Source organism: Buceros rhinoceros, unplaced genomic scaffold, assembly GCF_000710305.1.
Source record: "Buceros rhinoceros silvestris isolate BGI_N320 unplaced genomic scaffold, ASM71030v1 scaffold925, whole genome shotgun sequence".
NCBI classification, from domain to species: domain Eukaryota; kingdom Metazoa; phylum Chordata; class Aves; order Bucerotiformes; family Bucerotidae; genus Buceros; species Buceros rhinoceros.
Genome location: NW_010412108.1, coordinates 336 through 16,532, shown reverse-complemented (window position 1 = coordinate 16,532; position 16,197 = coordinate 336). Strand labels below are relative to the sequence as shown.

At 39.8% G+C, this 16,197-nt stretch overlaps 1 protein-coding gene across 1 annotated transcript in view; it reads right to left on the bottom strand.

Annotated features, from left to right (window-relative positions):
• The window catches only part of LOC104493531 (homeobox protein Meis2), a gene marked incomplete at its 5' end in the record, with an annotated part of 105,276 nt that extends 89,530 nt beyond the window's left edge, over positions 1-15,746 (bottom strand). Inside the window, 2 exons of the mRNA XM_010136233.1 lie at positions 5,338-5,452; positions 15,597-15,746. Of these exons, the coding sequence (XP_010134535.1) occupies positions 5,338-5,452; positions 15,597-15,746 (265 nt within the window). The remainder of the gene's footprint in view (positions 1-5,337; positions 5,453-15,596) is intronic.
• Between the last annotated feature and the right edge of the window lie 451 nt (positions 15,747-16,197).

The following is a 16,197-nucleotide window of genomic DNA, read 5'->3' as shown; positions in this document are numbered from 1 at the left end:
TGAACCCACACCATTGTTCAAACCATGAAAAAATAAAGCAAACTTGGCAAGAAATACTTAAAACAAAGGCTCATCAATATTCTCCAATTTGTCAACATCTCAATTACAGCAATGGAAAAAATGTAAATTTCATGTGCTTTGAACACTAAGGGGTCTATTCTTCTGTCAGTGCACATGCGTAACTCCCATCACCATTAATGGGAATTACTCATACATATCAACACAAGGATGGGCCCCTCAAACTTGAAAGGGAAAAGATGAATTAATAAGGGCTACTCTCTTCCTGTATCTTCCTCAGCTGAAAAAAGTCATTGTTCTTTAAGAGTTTTTCATACTTCATACAGTTCACCTTTATGAGAGCTGTGCCTTCTGAAATAATGCATCTCCAGTGAAGCATTATTTATTAGCAAGTTTGATTTTTCACAGTCTGGATGTTTGAGGCTTTCTATTAGGAATTTCCTTTCTTTCAAAAGGCAGCTCTCTTCCAACAGAACCATACCCTATAGCTTTATAGGTAAAAATACACAGGAATAAAAACATGTTCTGGATGCTTACGATGAATATGCACACTAGCCACAGCAGCCTTATCTACACATACAGAATTAGGAAAAAAGTTGGAACATTAACTTTTGGATATTAAACTTCCAAACGCTTTGTATGAATGTGCTGTTTTTTTATTGTTATCCTTTTCCCTCTTCTGACTAACGGAGTTTGGTTCAAAGCTTTGTGCAGTCTCAGTAGAGTTTCAATACTAGGACAGGTCTTCGAGTGTTGTCAGCGTTTTGTAAACAAATTTGATTTGTATACCATCAATTATTACAAGATGGTATATAACGAATAAGAGAAAAACTACCTAATTTTTCCAACATGTATCAATCCAGAGATGTAACCTGGGACAAACTCAATTGTCTTACTCTTTGCTCCGAACTAGATGATCAGTATTTGCTCACAAAGCTGTTGTGGACAAGTTTGTGGGACAAACAGCAAGCTGTCACAAATGTGTTTCAAAACGTCTTTAAGATTTGCCGTAGAGAGTAGCCTCAGATATTATTTATAAAGGAGCAGATCTTCGTCATTCAGCACAAGTAGTTTCATCAGAAAACCCAAACAAAAAAAATAAAACCACACACAGACAAACTACTCACATGGGTAAAGCAAAGTGGATATGATGCCCATTTATATTTTTACTGCTGTATAACCTAGAATACGTTTCTTGTCTTTGGCTTCTCACTTATGGTCAAGGTTATCATCCTAGGCCTAATCCTAAAAAGATGCTGAACACTCTGAAATGTCCTGACAAAACACAGCCTCCATCTGACTTTGCTGGATCGGGCCCTTTGAGTGACTCAACTAATATGACAAATCAGGTATACAATCCTGGTATCATAAAATACGAAACTGAAACTATTCCCTGGTGCTTTCCTGTAGACCACATGTTTTCAAACCTTAAAAAGATTTATTTCCCAGTTCTCATGCATAATCTACCATATTCATTATTTGAAATATCCCATAAAGAGATTAAATAGGAATTAAAGTCTGGGAGCATCATATCCATCACTGCGGTACAAACTGATGCTGAGTTCTATGTCATTGAGCCTTGTACGTAAAGGCAGTGGCCGTTTTCACTTTGCTTCACGAAGAATAAGGAACACACAACACCCCAGAAGACTTTCTGTTGTGGTTTTTTCCCCTCCAAAGAAAACGGTGGTTGATAAAGCTACACACGCCTTTTAATCTTCCACTTAGGGGTTTTTTTACACATATATTCCCTGACAAAAACCCCAGGGTCTTCTCTCTCCCCTCCCCTTCTCTCAGCCCCTTTCCTGCCATCTCCCTTGCTATAACTCAGCTAACCCAACAGAACCAGTCAGTTTTAAATTTCAGTTGGGACCCCGGTGACCTGTTAATGAATCTACAGAGAGGAGAAAAACTCACAGTGTTGAGTTATGCCTGGTGTTGCTAGCTGACTTGGAGTCAGAAATGCTTGAAGCGTTAACGTAATTGCAAGAATGTGAAAAATGAAGCGTTGGGCTCCTGAGCAAAGCGAAAGGTCAAAGCAAGCCCTACACAAAACAAGTCTCTGGAAGATGGCCTCATTAGACCATTAAATCAGCTTCTTCTTTTACTCCTTTGTAAGATGTTCAGGCTGTTTTATTTTTTATTATTGGATGTATTTAACTCTTTCTCTTTCCAGGGCGGGGGGAAAGTTGGTCAGACCCACAACATAATTACTAATCTCTAAAATGGTATTACCCAGCATTGATCTGCATTTGTGGATCCAAACTGGGATAAAGTCAATAAATGCTTGGTAGATTACAGGTCACTAGTACTTTGGTTTGCTGGATGATCAATACGTTGTATAGCTTAGTTCTCTGTTGAACACGTGAGGTGACGTGTTAAGAACAACATAGACACCCACCACTAATAAAATTAGGATAATCTTTCAACATTTACTGCCTAAAGGCCTTTCCTTAACTCTTTCAATGCCAGCATGTTTCTAATAATACCAAACATTGACCAGATTAACCCTATTAATGCCAAAGGGCAGTCATACACTGTTGTGGCGAGATTGTCCTCCATAAAGAGGCAAAATGCCTACGTCCCTTTTTAATTGGTTCTATCTTTAAGAATTGTGGATGGATTCTTCTGTGTAATAAATCTACCTCATGCAGGGAAAGTCTGCAAAAGTAGTCATCTCTCACCCAACTCCTTTCCATCTCCCCGCTCCATTCCCCCCAAACCACCCCCCCCACAAGCTGCACATCATAGACTTCAAGCAAAAGCAAAGACCCCTAGAAAGTGCTCCCAAGAGTCAGAAGATACTGACTGTAGTTTGAATCAATCTTTGCTGCCACCAGGCATCAGTGAAGGAGACCATAAGTTGCTAACGTAACCCAAGTCTCTCTAACGAGCTCCCACTCCCAAGAAATCCTTTGGGGCAAGTGGAATACCTGGAGCAGCATCTATGGAAGGTCTTGACAAAACTGCAAGTTGACCCAAATAAGTAACTAGAGTAGAATAGCTCAAGAGGGTATCTAACCATCTTGGCATTGCCTGGGACTGACTCACTGCCAGTTCACGAGTTATAAGGTAAATCCTGCCCCCCTCAAGGAAGCATAAGAAAAAATCAAGACCAGCCTCCCTCTCTTTAGTCTTTCCCAGGGTTGAGGGGAGGAGAGCAATCCAAAGCAATCTCCAATGGGAATTTTGCCGGTACTGTAGGATCATACATCTTTCAGCTGCCAGCAGCTGAGTGGAATGCTGATTTGCCACTGGACGACTGCTTCCCTTTAAAAGGCCCAACTGAGACAAAGGGAAGCATACTAGCAATGTTTTACCCTGCTAGACTGGACAGCACTGGTGACTGATTTGGTCCTTCAGCAGTTTTTTCCCTTCTGCAGAAATGAGCGTAACAAGTTTGTTTAAATCATTCGTACCATCCGAAACCTCAGTCTCCAATGAGAAGTTGGTGTAGTTATTCTCAACTACTTTTTCTTATGCTTAACAATGTTTCTTGGGCACCCCGAGTTATGTGACAAGGGATCAGAGACTGGTGAAACTTAAGATCCCTGGACGTCAATACAAGGGATTTCTTTACACCAAGCATGACTCAATGAAGAAACGCCTCTAATTTCTAAAGGGCTGCTGGGGCAGAGTGGAGATGCAGGTGTGAGGAAATTTCTTACCTAGGGGTGGAATGAACATGCTGTGGCAGATGACTTTGAGGAATCATTTTTAAGTATGCAAATTATCATCTGCTACACCAAGTATCTTAGCCACAATACACAACGTAAACTTTTGATCAACAGTAAAATCTATGGCCAGCTAATAGATGTAACACCAATTTGCTGCTTAGCCACCAGGCTCCCCCTGTCATTGGTTGCTGCAGCTGTAAAAGTTCATGCTGGGCCTCATACAGCTCTGATCCAACCACAGGAAAAACCACGCGTGACTCATGTTGGAGCTGGATCACACCCTGTGCCATGGCTGCTTTCTATCAGCAGTCAGATTACAAATGTATAAACAATTCATGTAAACAGGAGACAAACCCAACTCACTCCACTAGAAACAAACTTTGCAAGTTCCTAGAATCGCAACCAGTCCAACACCAGATCGTGAGACAGGCGAGGGGATCTCTCTCTGTGCCAAGCAGTGGGATACGTGAGAGACATGAAATAACATAACTGCTCCATCACCTGAGCGTGGCAAACATCACAGTGGGAAGCAGCCTGCTAGGCACAGCAGATCTAGACCTGAATGCGGTTCCCCTTTCCACTTTTGGGATCCCACACAGCTAACTGGATGGCAGAGCTGGTTGGCTCTGTTGGCTATCTGTAACCCACACACAGGGAAACACAGTGGCCAAGTGCTGCAGATGCAGGAGATGGAGGGAGCATATCATAAGACCTTGTAAAAGCAACGTCCCACTCACTAGCTGAGGCTTACCATGTTTGCCAAGAAAAACAAGAATGGAGCCCACCTCAAACTTCAGTTTTAAAAAAAAAAAATCAGTTCTGAGTCAAGATCCAAGAGTGACAGCAGACCATTTTATCCAGCTTTTAGCACTGGGGGTTTGACTCTCATACCTTCTGGAGTCACTTATACTTCTAATGAGCAAGTGTAAAACACTATCATATCAGAATGACAGCCTTTGACACTCACTCAGCATGGATGCAGATGACCACACACAAGGTGCAATGCAGTAGGAAACAAAACAGAAAACCCTGAAATAATAATCAAACCTCCTGAACCCTTGAGAAGGCTACACTGTATAGACGCAGCAGAGGTTTTGCAGTTCAGGTACACCTCTATTTACCATTCTGAATTCAGACTTTCAGAAGCAGAAACAAGTCTGTACAAGCAAACACTGCAAGAAACATTTTTCTCTTCAATTCCGAGCTTGCTTCTACTTTATATAAATTTAGCAGCTTCATAACTTCATACAGGAGTCTCCTCCCCAGCTAAAACTACAGGTTCAATTCTTCATCTATACTCCAGCTCAAACAACTGCATCACAGCTGGAGAGTATGTCTGCCGTTATGTTTACTTACACCACACAAAAATAAACTGTAGATAACCAAATTTGTAAAGGAATTGGCAGAACTAATCAATTGTTATTACAAAACTTGTTTGAAGATTAGATATTTTTCTTTGAAATAATAAAATGCAGCTAAGTGGGTTAGGAAAAGGAAATACCGTCTCCCTAAGTTACTGCTGATTATACTGCAAGTCTGCCACTCCATGTTTACTCTAAGGCAGATGTACTGATATAATAAAAAAAGCTGGAGTTATTTTAGTCATGCCTACTTTGCGGAGGGAAAAAGTTTGACCTTTTACCTTGCTCGCTGCTGTTGTCTCCGCTCTGGGAAGCATGGCCCCCACTGGAGGGCCCCGGTGTGCCTGCCGAGTGCGTTGAGGTTGCATCATCGTGGTCTCTCCAAGATGAAGGATTCTGGTGTCAGAGTGCCAAGGAATTTTTTCCACAGTTCCCATTCCAATAGCAAATGAAGAACAGAAAGAAAACCGGGAGAAGAGGGGAGGGTGGGGGGGGAAAGTATACACATTAGCATTTGTAAAATGTGCCAAACACCGATACTGTTTGCACAGTGTAATAACTCTTCAGCAAAGACAAGCAGAGGAGGCACAAAGATTTACTTGGTCAAAAAAAGGACAGATTTTTTTCTTTTTTAAACTTTCCAAAGAGTTGGAAATCCAAAGCTGGATTTATTTGTTTGAATAGTATTGCAGAAGAATATTTCAGGGGAGGAAAAAAGTTTTTTACTGAGCTGTACAGGGAGGCAGGGGAAAAGACCATCAACCTGCACAGTTAATGATACCGGGTGTTCACATCAGGATAGTTGGTAAGCAAACTATCTCCCCACACTTTGTTTTTCCAGACTAACTAGAGATGAGAAGGAAGAAGAGGAAAACTCTTTCGAGAAGGAGAGAAGAACATGGATGGGAGAGGAGCATATCCTCACACCCTACCCTCTCTCTCACCCATTTGAGTGCTGGAAAAACTTCAAGCAAATACAAAGTTGTGAGAGGAAAATCAAGCTTTCTCTGAAATATGTTGTATACCAGGAAAGATGCTTCCTCACCCCCCGCCACCACCTTGATATGACACATTTCAAAAGACTTCCTAGATGTATCACTCTAACAGTTCACTTACAAGTAATGTCAAGAATAACCACCAGGTGATTATATAAAATAACATGTATAGTGAATTTTATGTAACTCTTTCTACACTGCTATGCATAAAACATGACAAAAGGGAATGCAGAAGACAGACATACAAAGTTTGCAAAACTTGGCTAAGTAAGACCTCAACTACTGTACTTTAGTCACACAATTCATACAAGCTTTCCAATTTATTGAGTATCGGCTTTCCTGGAGCAAGGGGCTGCTATTTAAAAGGATAAGGGAGGAAAACTTAACGTTGCAGTTTAGTGCTACTTTGTTGAGTGTATTCCCCTCCTGTCCTCCTCCCCTTTCCTGATCATTCCCAATACCCTGCTGTTGCTTAAAGGAAAACAGGAATTCTACTGTACAGGAAGAGCTTTATCAGCACCACATGAAGGCAGGCAAGAGATGGAATTTCCTCTGGCAGAAAAGGAGAGCAAGAACACATGAAACAGATCAGCCTAGGGGCTGGACCTGCATTACTTGTCACCTGTATGTGACAACTAAAGTCAAGCGTATTATAATAATACCACAACAAGACAAATAAAAAATACCCCCTCAGGAAAAAAAAATTAATTCTTAGATTTGATTGTGTTTAAAATCTGCATTGTGAAATAATACTGAACTGTTAAAGCACAAGGATATTCTGAAAGCAGCAAGCAACAAGTTTGTATAAATTCCTTGGGCAGGACTGATTCTGACCTCACCTACCCCGACATGTAGTAGGAATAGTTCAACAAAATCAACTGATTTACCCATTGTAAAATTCTGCGTAAGTGAATTGGAATCAGGTCCCAAAATATACACCGAAACCTCTCAAAGTAATCTCCCAGCACTGATTAGTACCACATGCTTTACAGCAACACGAAATAGAACTGCCAAATAATGGCTTGCTACAATACCCAGTAACATAAATCTAATGAGCCTGACCCAGATCACAGCAAAGACAAATAGAAGAGCCCATGACTTCAAAAGCTTCCCAGTAAAGCCATAGGTGACCAAAGGGTAAGAAGGATCCAAATCCCCTTCACCTTACACAGACACACACATACACCCACGTATGTGGTTCCACAGCACAAAGATAACAAGTACTTTCAGAAGACAAGCCAGGATCTGAAATTCGCCTAACCTGTCGGTGCAACAGACAACACTACAGCACATACAGCACAAAACCACCACCCTCTCCAAAACCTCGAAGACTGATCTACTTTTCCTCACACAGAATCACAAGAGGAAAAAAAAAAACCAAACAAACACCACCAAACAAGAACATTTGGATATTGATTGAAGGGATTTGTATTAATTAGGTCTCAGAAATTGCTATTAACACTAGTAATGCCCTTCCCCCTAGTTTCATTTGAACACTCATCCCCCCCCAAAAAAAACCAACCCAAACCAACCAAAAACTCAAAACATTTTACCATCACTTTACAGAGTCAGGTAGGAAGAAACACAAAAAGATGAGAAGTCTTGAGAGTTCAAGCAGCCCAGATGTTATTAAAAGAACCAAAAAAGTTGAAAATAAGGTTAGCAAAAAGTTCAGATGGAAATAAAATGCAAAAACCGAGCAAGACTCTTTACAGCCTGGATTAAAACACAGTTGTGCCTATGAGCTTCTCTTTATCTCTGAGTTAGGAAGCCACTCAAATAGCTTCAAGCTGAAGGCAAACAGCAGACAGGAGCTCTTCAGCCCTCTGCAGCCTCTTAGCGTCAGCTGTTTGCCGGATGGTAATCAGATAAAGAGCTAGAAGAAATACATGAAAAAGGGAAGAAACAATAGCATAGCATGAGTTTAGCCCTCCAACAACATCAGGCTGCATCCTTCTTTTAGAAAATGTAATAATTGCAACATGTTCACCTAGGCTAAACTTTTCAGGGAACACAGTGAGTTATGTTAATTTTATGCACTGCAGGCTCTCTTAAGCTGGTTGCTGTTGGAGCTCCTTATCACACGCATGAAAATGACAATAATTAACTGGTAACACCTCAGCTATGTTTTAAGGCAAATGTCATCCAAAACTTATCATACAGTATTTCAAAAGCTAGACTGGCCCTTCTGTTTCAAAAACCATAACAATTTGGAAAAGATCACTGAAGAAGAATTCCCGCAGCTGAAAGCACTTGCTGTCTCTACCAGGCTGAGCTGTTCTTGACCTCAGTTTGTAGATCCAGTTTTAGAAAGACAGACTGTATTGATTGGGAATTCAATGTATTTCTTGTGACACAGTTTTCTCGAGGAAGCAATTTGGCAGAATTTTGTTGAAGGACGGAAATAACAAGATGGGATATTTACAAGACGCGACAGTCGAACATTGGAGGAATTCGGAAAGGGGGGAAATAGCTAGGCTTTAATATTATAAAAAATTACAAATAACTCTAGGGGTGGAGTTTACAGCCTCATAAAAAGACAGCATTCTTTTGCTTTGGACTAAAATCATTCTACATGTCACTGAACTTCTTTTTCTCCCCTAGACTGTTTCCAACTTTGCAGCCCTCAAGAAAAACTTCTTGGCCAAGTGCCTAATCATAAGTAGTTATTTTATGTACGACTTCACAAAAAAAAAAAAAAAGGAACCAAATGAAACATCTAAAATGTACCTCACTGGAAATGCTTTACTGTTTCACTGGAAACGCTTTATCAGTATAGTTTAGGTATCTAAAGAAGCCTGCCCTAAAGCCTGCTAATATTAATTACAATTTTTCTATTCATTTCAATGAAATTTTTATTAAGCTATCACACTGTAAAAAAAAAAAACAACAATCACAAAACTAGATAGCTTTAGATATATTACACAAACTGTTGGCATGGCTTCTCCTATCTTCTTGCAAGTTTAGTAATATACTTTGCAGAAACACGTTGAAGAGTGTGGATGATGTCTGCCAAAACGCAATTGCCTGGTTTGTGTATGTATGCATACTACAAAATTTTCACACACATATGACCTAAACTAATGCCAGATGCCATAAAAGGTAAACAGCGCACATGTAACTATTCCCAGTAGTTTTAATAATTGGGAGTCAAATATGGTGCTCCTCTTGCTCTTACTTAATTGTGTTAAAGAGCAGTGTTACCAGGAGAAAAGCAGTGAATACTGAGTAGAGCACAATAGAAGGAGATGGAAAATAGATACAAGAAGCTAGGTCTCCAGGGGCAGTATTTTCTATTTGCCGGGCTACAGACTCGCAGCTGATAATGCAAGTTGTAATTAATATAAAAGCAGGAGACAATATGGGGAAGGCTTGTACTAGCAGGGCCACAGGAGATCACTCCGCTGCTATCCACCGTTTCTCATTTACACACACAGCCTTCCCTAGAAAACACAATTTTGCCAGGGTTTTTTTTCCCTTGAAAGTTAAAAAAAAAAAATTTGATTTAGCAGCACCACTGAATTTTGCTAAATCTAGAAAAGAGCAACAAAAGGACAAGAGTCTCCTGGTATACAAAGCAAATCTGATTCATTACTGTTTTGTCAATGCTGCAGATTTGGAGGAAACTGTAAGAGTTGGTAACTGCTGCAGGATTTCTTGAACAGGGATGTTGTAAAAGAGAACTTTGATATAGAGTAAACCTCGGTTAAATTGCAATTCTTACTTTGTGTGTCCAGAATTTCCACTGGGCAAAGCCTGGGTAATTTTTTGTGAGCGTACGTAGTCCCACTAGGGCTGATTCTTATCTCACGCTGCTTTTTATGGTGATATTAAAGACTCAATTAACCATTAGGAATTCACTTCTTTATTTATAACTGGGAAGTAAAATCAGTCAGGCTAGCTGATACTCATATGAGTTAGCTGAGCAGGATTTGGCTTACAGACATTAACTGAAGTTTTAAGTGTACAACTGTGACAGGATCGGGCCCTTACATTTTATCAGATTAAATGGATAAAAACATTGATCTTGCAGGAACAAATAAAACACCACTTACTTTCATAAAAGAAACTACAATGGCTATAGAGCTCATTCTTACTGAAGATGGTTGGACTCAAAGCTCTGGAGGTTGCTCTGGTAAATTAATTTTGCAAACACAAAACTGAACTGTGTGGACGGCATTTCCCCCTCCCCAAACACAAGCCAGATCCAGCTCACCTTGGTCTTACAAGAAACACCTGTAAACAGGCGAACAGCAGACGTGATGGATAGCATAGCAATCTGTATCTAGGTACCACCATATACCAAAAGATGATACACCGTGCTGGACATAGAAACCTATACACATTCAAGCATGAGTATTTCCGTGCGTGCATCTGTGCCTGCCTATGGTTTGTGTTTATAAAGTTCAGGATGGTACCTTATAGACTGCTGTAGAGTGCAGTAATAATAAACCTACTATTTAAAGAAACTTGCAGTAAGTAAATGAGCCATTAAAAACTCTAATTGACAATACGTATGTTCTCTGAAAAAGGCTACTCCTGACATTACTAAGGTTTCTTTTCTTACAGATGCGTATTTAATATGGTAACTTGTTTTTGTATCAGAATTACACAATTTAAGCAAAACACAAGGCATTGCGATCTTTCAGATTTTTGTGTGTGTATGTATGTATTTGTACAAGTTTTAATTCTTGCCCCTTGATTTTGCATTTGAGTCAAGCGTCAGGAGGAATTTTTGACACTCCTAGAATGTGGCAACATTCCGAAATGCTGCACGCTTTATGTTTTCCAATTAAGATTGAAATCAGACATGTAATCCACCTGTCAGCGAGGAACCGAGACTTGAAAATTTGGGGGTTTGTTGTTTTTTAAATTCTTGTTCTACGTCACCCTGTGTGGCTACACTTCATCTAGTCTGATAGACAGCTCAAACCAAAGAGGAAACATCGGCGTCAAGTAGACAGTGAAATACACCATTGGTTCAGTTGAGAGAGCCCAGGTGAAAATTAAAACACTCAAATTTGAGCTGCAGATTACCTTTGGCTGTAGAGTACCTTGGCTCATCAAAAAGAGGAAATACACATTCTCTACCATCTCCGAATGCTCCCGGTCCCTTCAGAAAGCACAGGGCCTATTGTAACCTCCCAAGTCTTAAGCCACATGCTAAGAAATCTGGCTATTAAAGAAAAAAGTTTGCCTTATTATTATTGCAGCGAGCTACGTAGTTTCCCCTCTGATGCTACAGGCAGAAGGGGCACCTTTAGGGTCTGGCCCTGTGTTTCTGGCATACTCAAAACTCCCACTGAAGTCCACCAGAGTGTGGCAAACCTGGAGACTGCAGCATCAGGCCCCCAATTACTTCCTCATTACTCAGAGAAATCTTACCTAAAGGTTTAATTGTATAACTGGAACAGATCTATATTACCCTATTTTTATTTTTTTTCTCATCTGCAAGATGTCAGGAATTTGCACAGACCATTATTTGAGAAGAAATACTAAAGAAACGTAAAATGTCTGGATGTTCAAGAGTACAAAATAGAAGTATCTCCTCATTTGAGGGCTGAAAGGTTTAATATTCAGACTAATATTTCTCTTCTACAGCTAAGGCATTGGATTTCTAATCTGTCAACAGTCCTTTTATAAAAAAGAGATGAATGTATAGTTCTATTCATTTTTAATTATATTTTATAAACGATGATCTGTATACTATTACCTCTCAGCTGCAAATTGACTAGAACATATAAACAAATATCAAAAAGACCGAGGCCCTGATCCTGCTTCCACAAAAGCCAGAAGGAGAGCCATAAATTTCTATGGGAGAATTACTAGGCTTCAAAGTAGGTTTGTGCTAAAGGAAGAACTGTGTGGCACGAGGAGAAGCCAGGTACAAAAGAAATATACTTAAAAGACAAAATGTATGCTCGAAAAAGTTTAGAAAACTCCAAACTTTACAAGCATTATGTTTTCCAGATTTGAATAGCTGAAAACAAAAAAAATAAAACAAGATTTGTTGGCATATTTTAGATATTTTAGGCTGAACACGGAATGCGGGATAGGACCCAGAATGTTATATTGAACAATAATAAATTGTCTGTGCTGGGAAACTCAATTTGAACTGCAGCTGGAAAGGTTTCTTTCCTCTTTTCTTTTCCTTTTTTTTTTTTCCTCTAACTGATCTGGTTCAGCCAGGGCATAACTGTAATTACCCTCTTCCTATCTACAGCTAATACCTCAGAGCAATAAAAAAATATGAGGGTGTTAAAAATTCAAACACTAATTATGGGCTGTTATATTTACTAAACACAGCAGAGTAATAACAAAAGTTTCAGCTTCTTGTGGCCAGCGCTGCACGATTTGATCTACCAAGTCCCTGGACCCTTTACACTTACTGTATTACATAACAGTTAATAGCGCACTAAAATAAGATTCGATAAACACATTTATTACCAAACACGTATAGCACAACCGCTTACAGCTGTCTCCTTTTCCCAGCACAGGCATATCTCTGCAAGAGTTTGTTCCTTTGTTGATTTTGGTTTTGGTTTCTAATGAAGTTATACAAATAGTAGAGCAGTAGATTTGGAAAAGGGAAGCGCTATTTGAGTACGCCGTTTAAAGTCTTATGGTAAATATTGGCTAATTCTACAGTTCTTTCTGTTACTTTCCCTCATGCCTGTTTTCAGGTCTAGCAAAGGATTAAAACTGAGAGCTGCCTTAGTTCCTAGTTCAGCACTGCTACTGTCACCACTGCCACCCCTTGCATTCACATCAAACACACACAGTGTAGCTTTATACCACTTAGTAAGAATAGAGGTGCATGGATTTTGGGGGTGTCAAACAGCTGTCACAAACTGTCACCTCCACAAGGGAAACCTTGGCACACAACAAATTAACCTACACTTCTTTTTGGCTATCATTATTCATAGCCAATCAGTTGAAATGCTCCTAGTATTTCATGTGCAAATAAAACCATGAGGGGAAGACCCACGGATCAGAATAGTGGGCCAATACATAAAACAGAGGAAACAACATGCTGTCTCTGTCCTTCTGAAGTGGCTCATCATCACCCCTGCACCAACTTTCACCAAATGAGATCTAGCCTGAGGCTGTATATTAAATATGCATATCAAAGCAAATGAAAAAATAAACCTGGAGAGTCAAATTGGACAAATTTGCATGCTTGAGCTACTACATTTTCAGGTAGATGCTCAAAAATGATAGCTCATTTTTTGATACTCTTGCGTGTTTATATTAGCCTTTTCTTTAAGCTTTTCCTTCTTTATGAATAAAAGTAAGATTTCTTCCTGCTGGAACCTTGTGCAGTGCAAATATGAACGTGTACACACATGGTGGTTTGACTAAGCTATAAAAGAGTGTTAAAGTTTTGTTGGGAAAACAAGCTAATATATATATAAAAAAAAATCCAATAAGGAGACACATTTCCCAAAACGCATGAATAAAATGTAACTATGTGATACAACTCTTCATTTCCCAGTTGGTGTTCTGGTTGCACAAATTATTGCTTCCTTTCAAAACAAATAGCAGGGGGCTAAAGTAAAAATGTTATAGCTCAAATCTCCAGGAAATAAAAGGCTTTAAATTATAATACCCAATGAAGTGGTAAACCCTAACGGGTGCAAGATAAATGGGTTGTCATATTTATTTGAGTTTGTTTTTTGGGCCACAAAAGCAAGAGGAGATTCTTCTTAGGGAAGATAATAGTTATCAAATTATCAAAATGCTAACCCCCTCCACCCCTGTCCTATCATTGTGTGTGAATTTAAATATTATAATGGAGCACTGCAAATTGGCTTGAGCATTCGCCATCTGCCAGAACCCTAAACAGGCTAGTTTATCTAATCTCTTCAATATAAACATAAGCATGCTCCATTTCTACACTTCCACTTGAAACACACTCTTGTAAAGAAACTGTACTGGAGAAACGTACTTCTTTTTTTTTTTTTTTTTCTGTTGCTCTGAATTGCACACAATGACCCCCTATCTTTCAGGTTGCCACTCACTGCAATTTCTTTTCCAGTACTCTCTTAGAACACTTATGCACACGAATTTAGGGTTGTACAATGCCATAAGCCAAATATTTTTTTAAATAGTGTCATGCCTCATGGAGTTTATTATCTACATGTGAGATAGCTGATAAGCAGAGAAACTTTCAGCAACCTCTGCATACATTTTTTTCCTCTCAGAATAATAGATTTAAAACGTAAAACGTCACAAAAACCTTGTCCTGCAATGTTTACTGAATACAAACCAGAAAATGAAAGCTAAGGCTTGGGTCCAAAAATATTTCTCTGTAACTAAGCCGTGCCAGAAGGGGGGCATTTAGAAGAATTTATTATTATTTTATCTCCCAATTCAGCTTCAGCCCAGGTCTAATGTAATTATCAAATACACACACAAACAACGTGTTTTCAAAGGAAACAAAAGCTCCTAGAAAGCTCATTCTCCCTGGGCTAACAGCTACTCCTCTTAACACGCTGAGAAATAAAGGCAGGCGCCTGTGCAGAAAGCATGGTTAACTTCACACCGGGTGTTAAATTAATATTTCAACCGCTAAAATATTAGACTGTATCATTTAGATTACGAGTTCAATGAATCTAAAACTGTGTAAACCCCTTTTCCCCTCAGGGATGCATTCCTATAAATAAACTACAGTTCACACCCACTCTTTTTAACCAGAGCTATTCCTTCCCTTTTCTGCGGTACCAGCTGCAATCTTTCCCTTCCCATCCCGAAGCCTCTCTGCGTCTGCATCTTTTGCAGGATCACAAGAGCCTCTCCAAAACCCAGAAAAACAAAGGCACTTTCCTACCACGCACACCAATGTTCAGTCCTACACACCTAACACTAATTCACCGACTCCTCAAGTGTTAAAGTCAACCGCTAACCTATGGTTACTCAATCATCATTCTCTCCAGCTTTCTGTAATACATTGTTAATAATTGCTTCATCAAGGTTACTGTCTTTTATTATGAAGATGCTTCAGGCGTTTGGCAATAAGTCCATATTCTGACAATAAGTTGCTATAAAGCACAAGCATTGGAAACTCTAATGTGCTAACCCCTTTTTTTTAATGCGGTGTAGTATTGCCAATAATTCTCATCACTTGTCATCCCCACGAGAGGGGAGGGGGGAGCAAATCAGCAAACTTTCTCCCTAAGTTTCTTGTCTCTGTTTCCTTACGTTGCTACATTGATCACAGAGTTGGCAAAGAAGAAGAGAAAAGCACTGATCCCCACATCAAACTGACACTTCACCAGCTCTCCAAGCCGCCCAGACCAGGACGCTTCACAAACCACTGCAAACTCCCTGCCTTACAGATGGAAACAGAAGGAACCTTTTGCAGTTCTACAACTTTACAGAGCGAGAGGGAAGAAAGTGTGAAGATGGGATCCAAGCTTGCAAGAGGTTAAAGCAGTAATAATAATTCTAATAGTCAACAGCAGCAAAACAATGAGATGGGGGACAGGTCCTCTACACAGGTTAAAGTCTTAAAAAAGTGCCATAAAGAATTCTGAAGGACTTACATGATCGGCTAAATTTGTGGAAGATCCTGAGAGTTCTTCGTGGTCTGATTTGGAGCTGCCATCCCTTTCATCGATAACGAGGTCTATAGGCATTTTTCCTTTCAAACAACTAATGTACCGATGGCAGAAGTTATCGCACAATTCATGAACCTGAAAAGAGTAACAAGAATAATAGTATTAATACCAGCAAAATATCGGGTTGCAACTTTTTTTTTTTTTTTTTTTTTTGTAGCAAGAACAACCCTCTGATCTACTCCACCAGTAAGTCTAATTAAGGGGCACAATAGTTGAAGGCAAGGAAACAATAGAGAAATTGTTGCAGCACATATTATTCTCCAGAGACTTGCCGCAGCAACAAGTTAGAGAGAGAGATAGTGGGCTCAGTCTGGTGTGCAGAGGAAAATCCGATTTGATGATAACATCAGAACACTGGAAGCTGGACCCAGGCGGTATCTCTGGAGCGTGCACAGCCCAGACAGACACAACTAGTCACTCGGGACAGGATCACTTTAAACTGGGGCTAAAAAGAAGGGTCCAAGTGGCCGGGGGCAGTAAAACGCAGCTTCTCGCTGAGGCTGTGGGAAGAGCCGCACTCATCCCA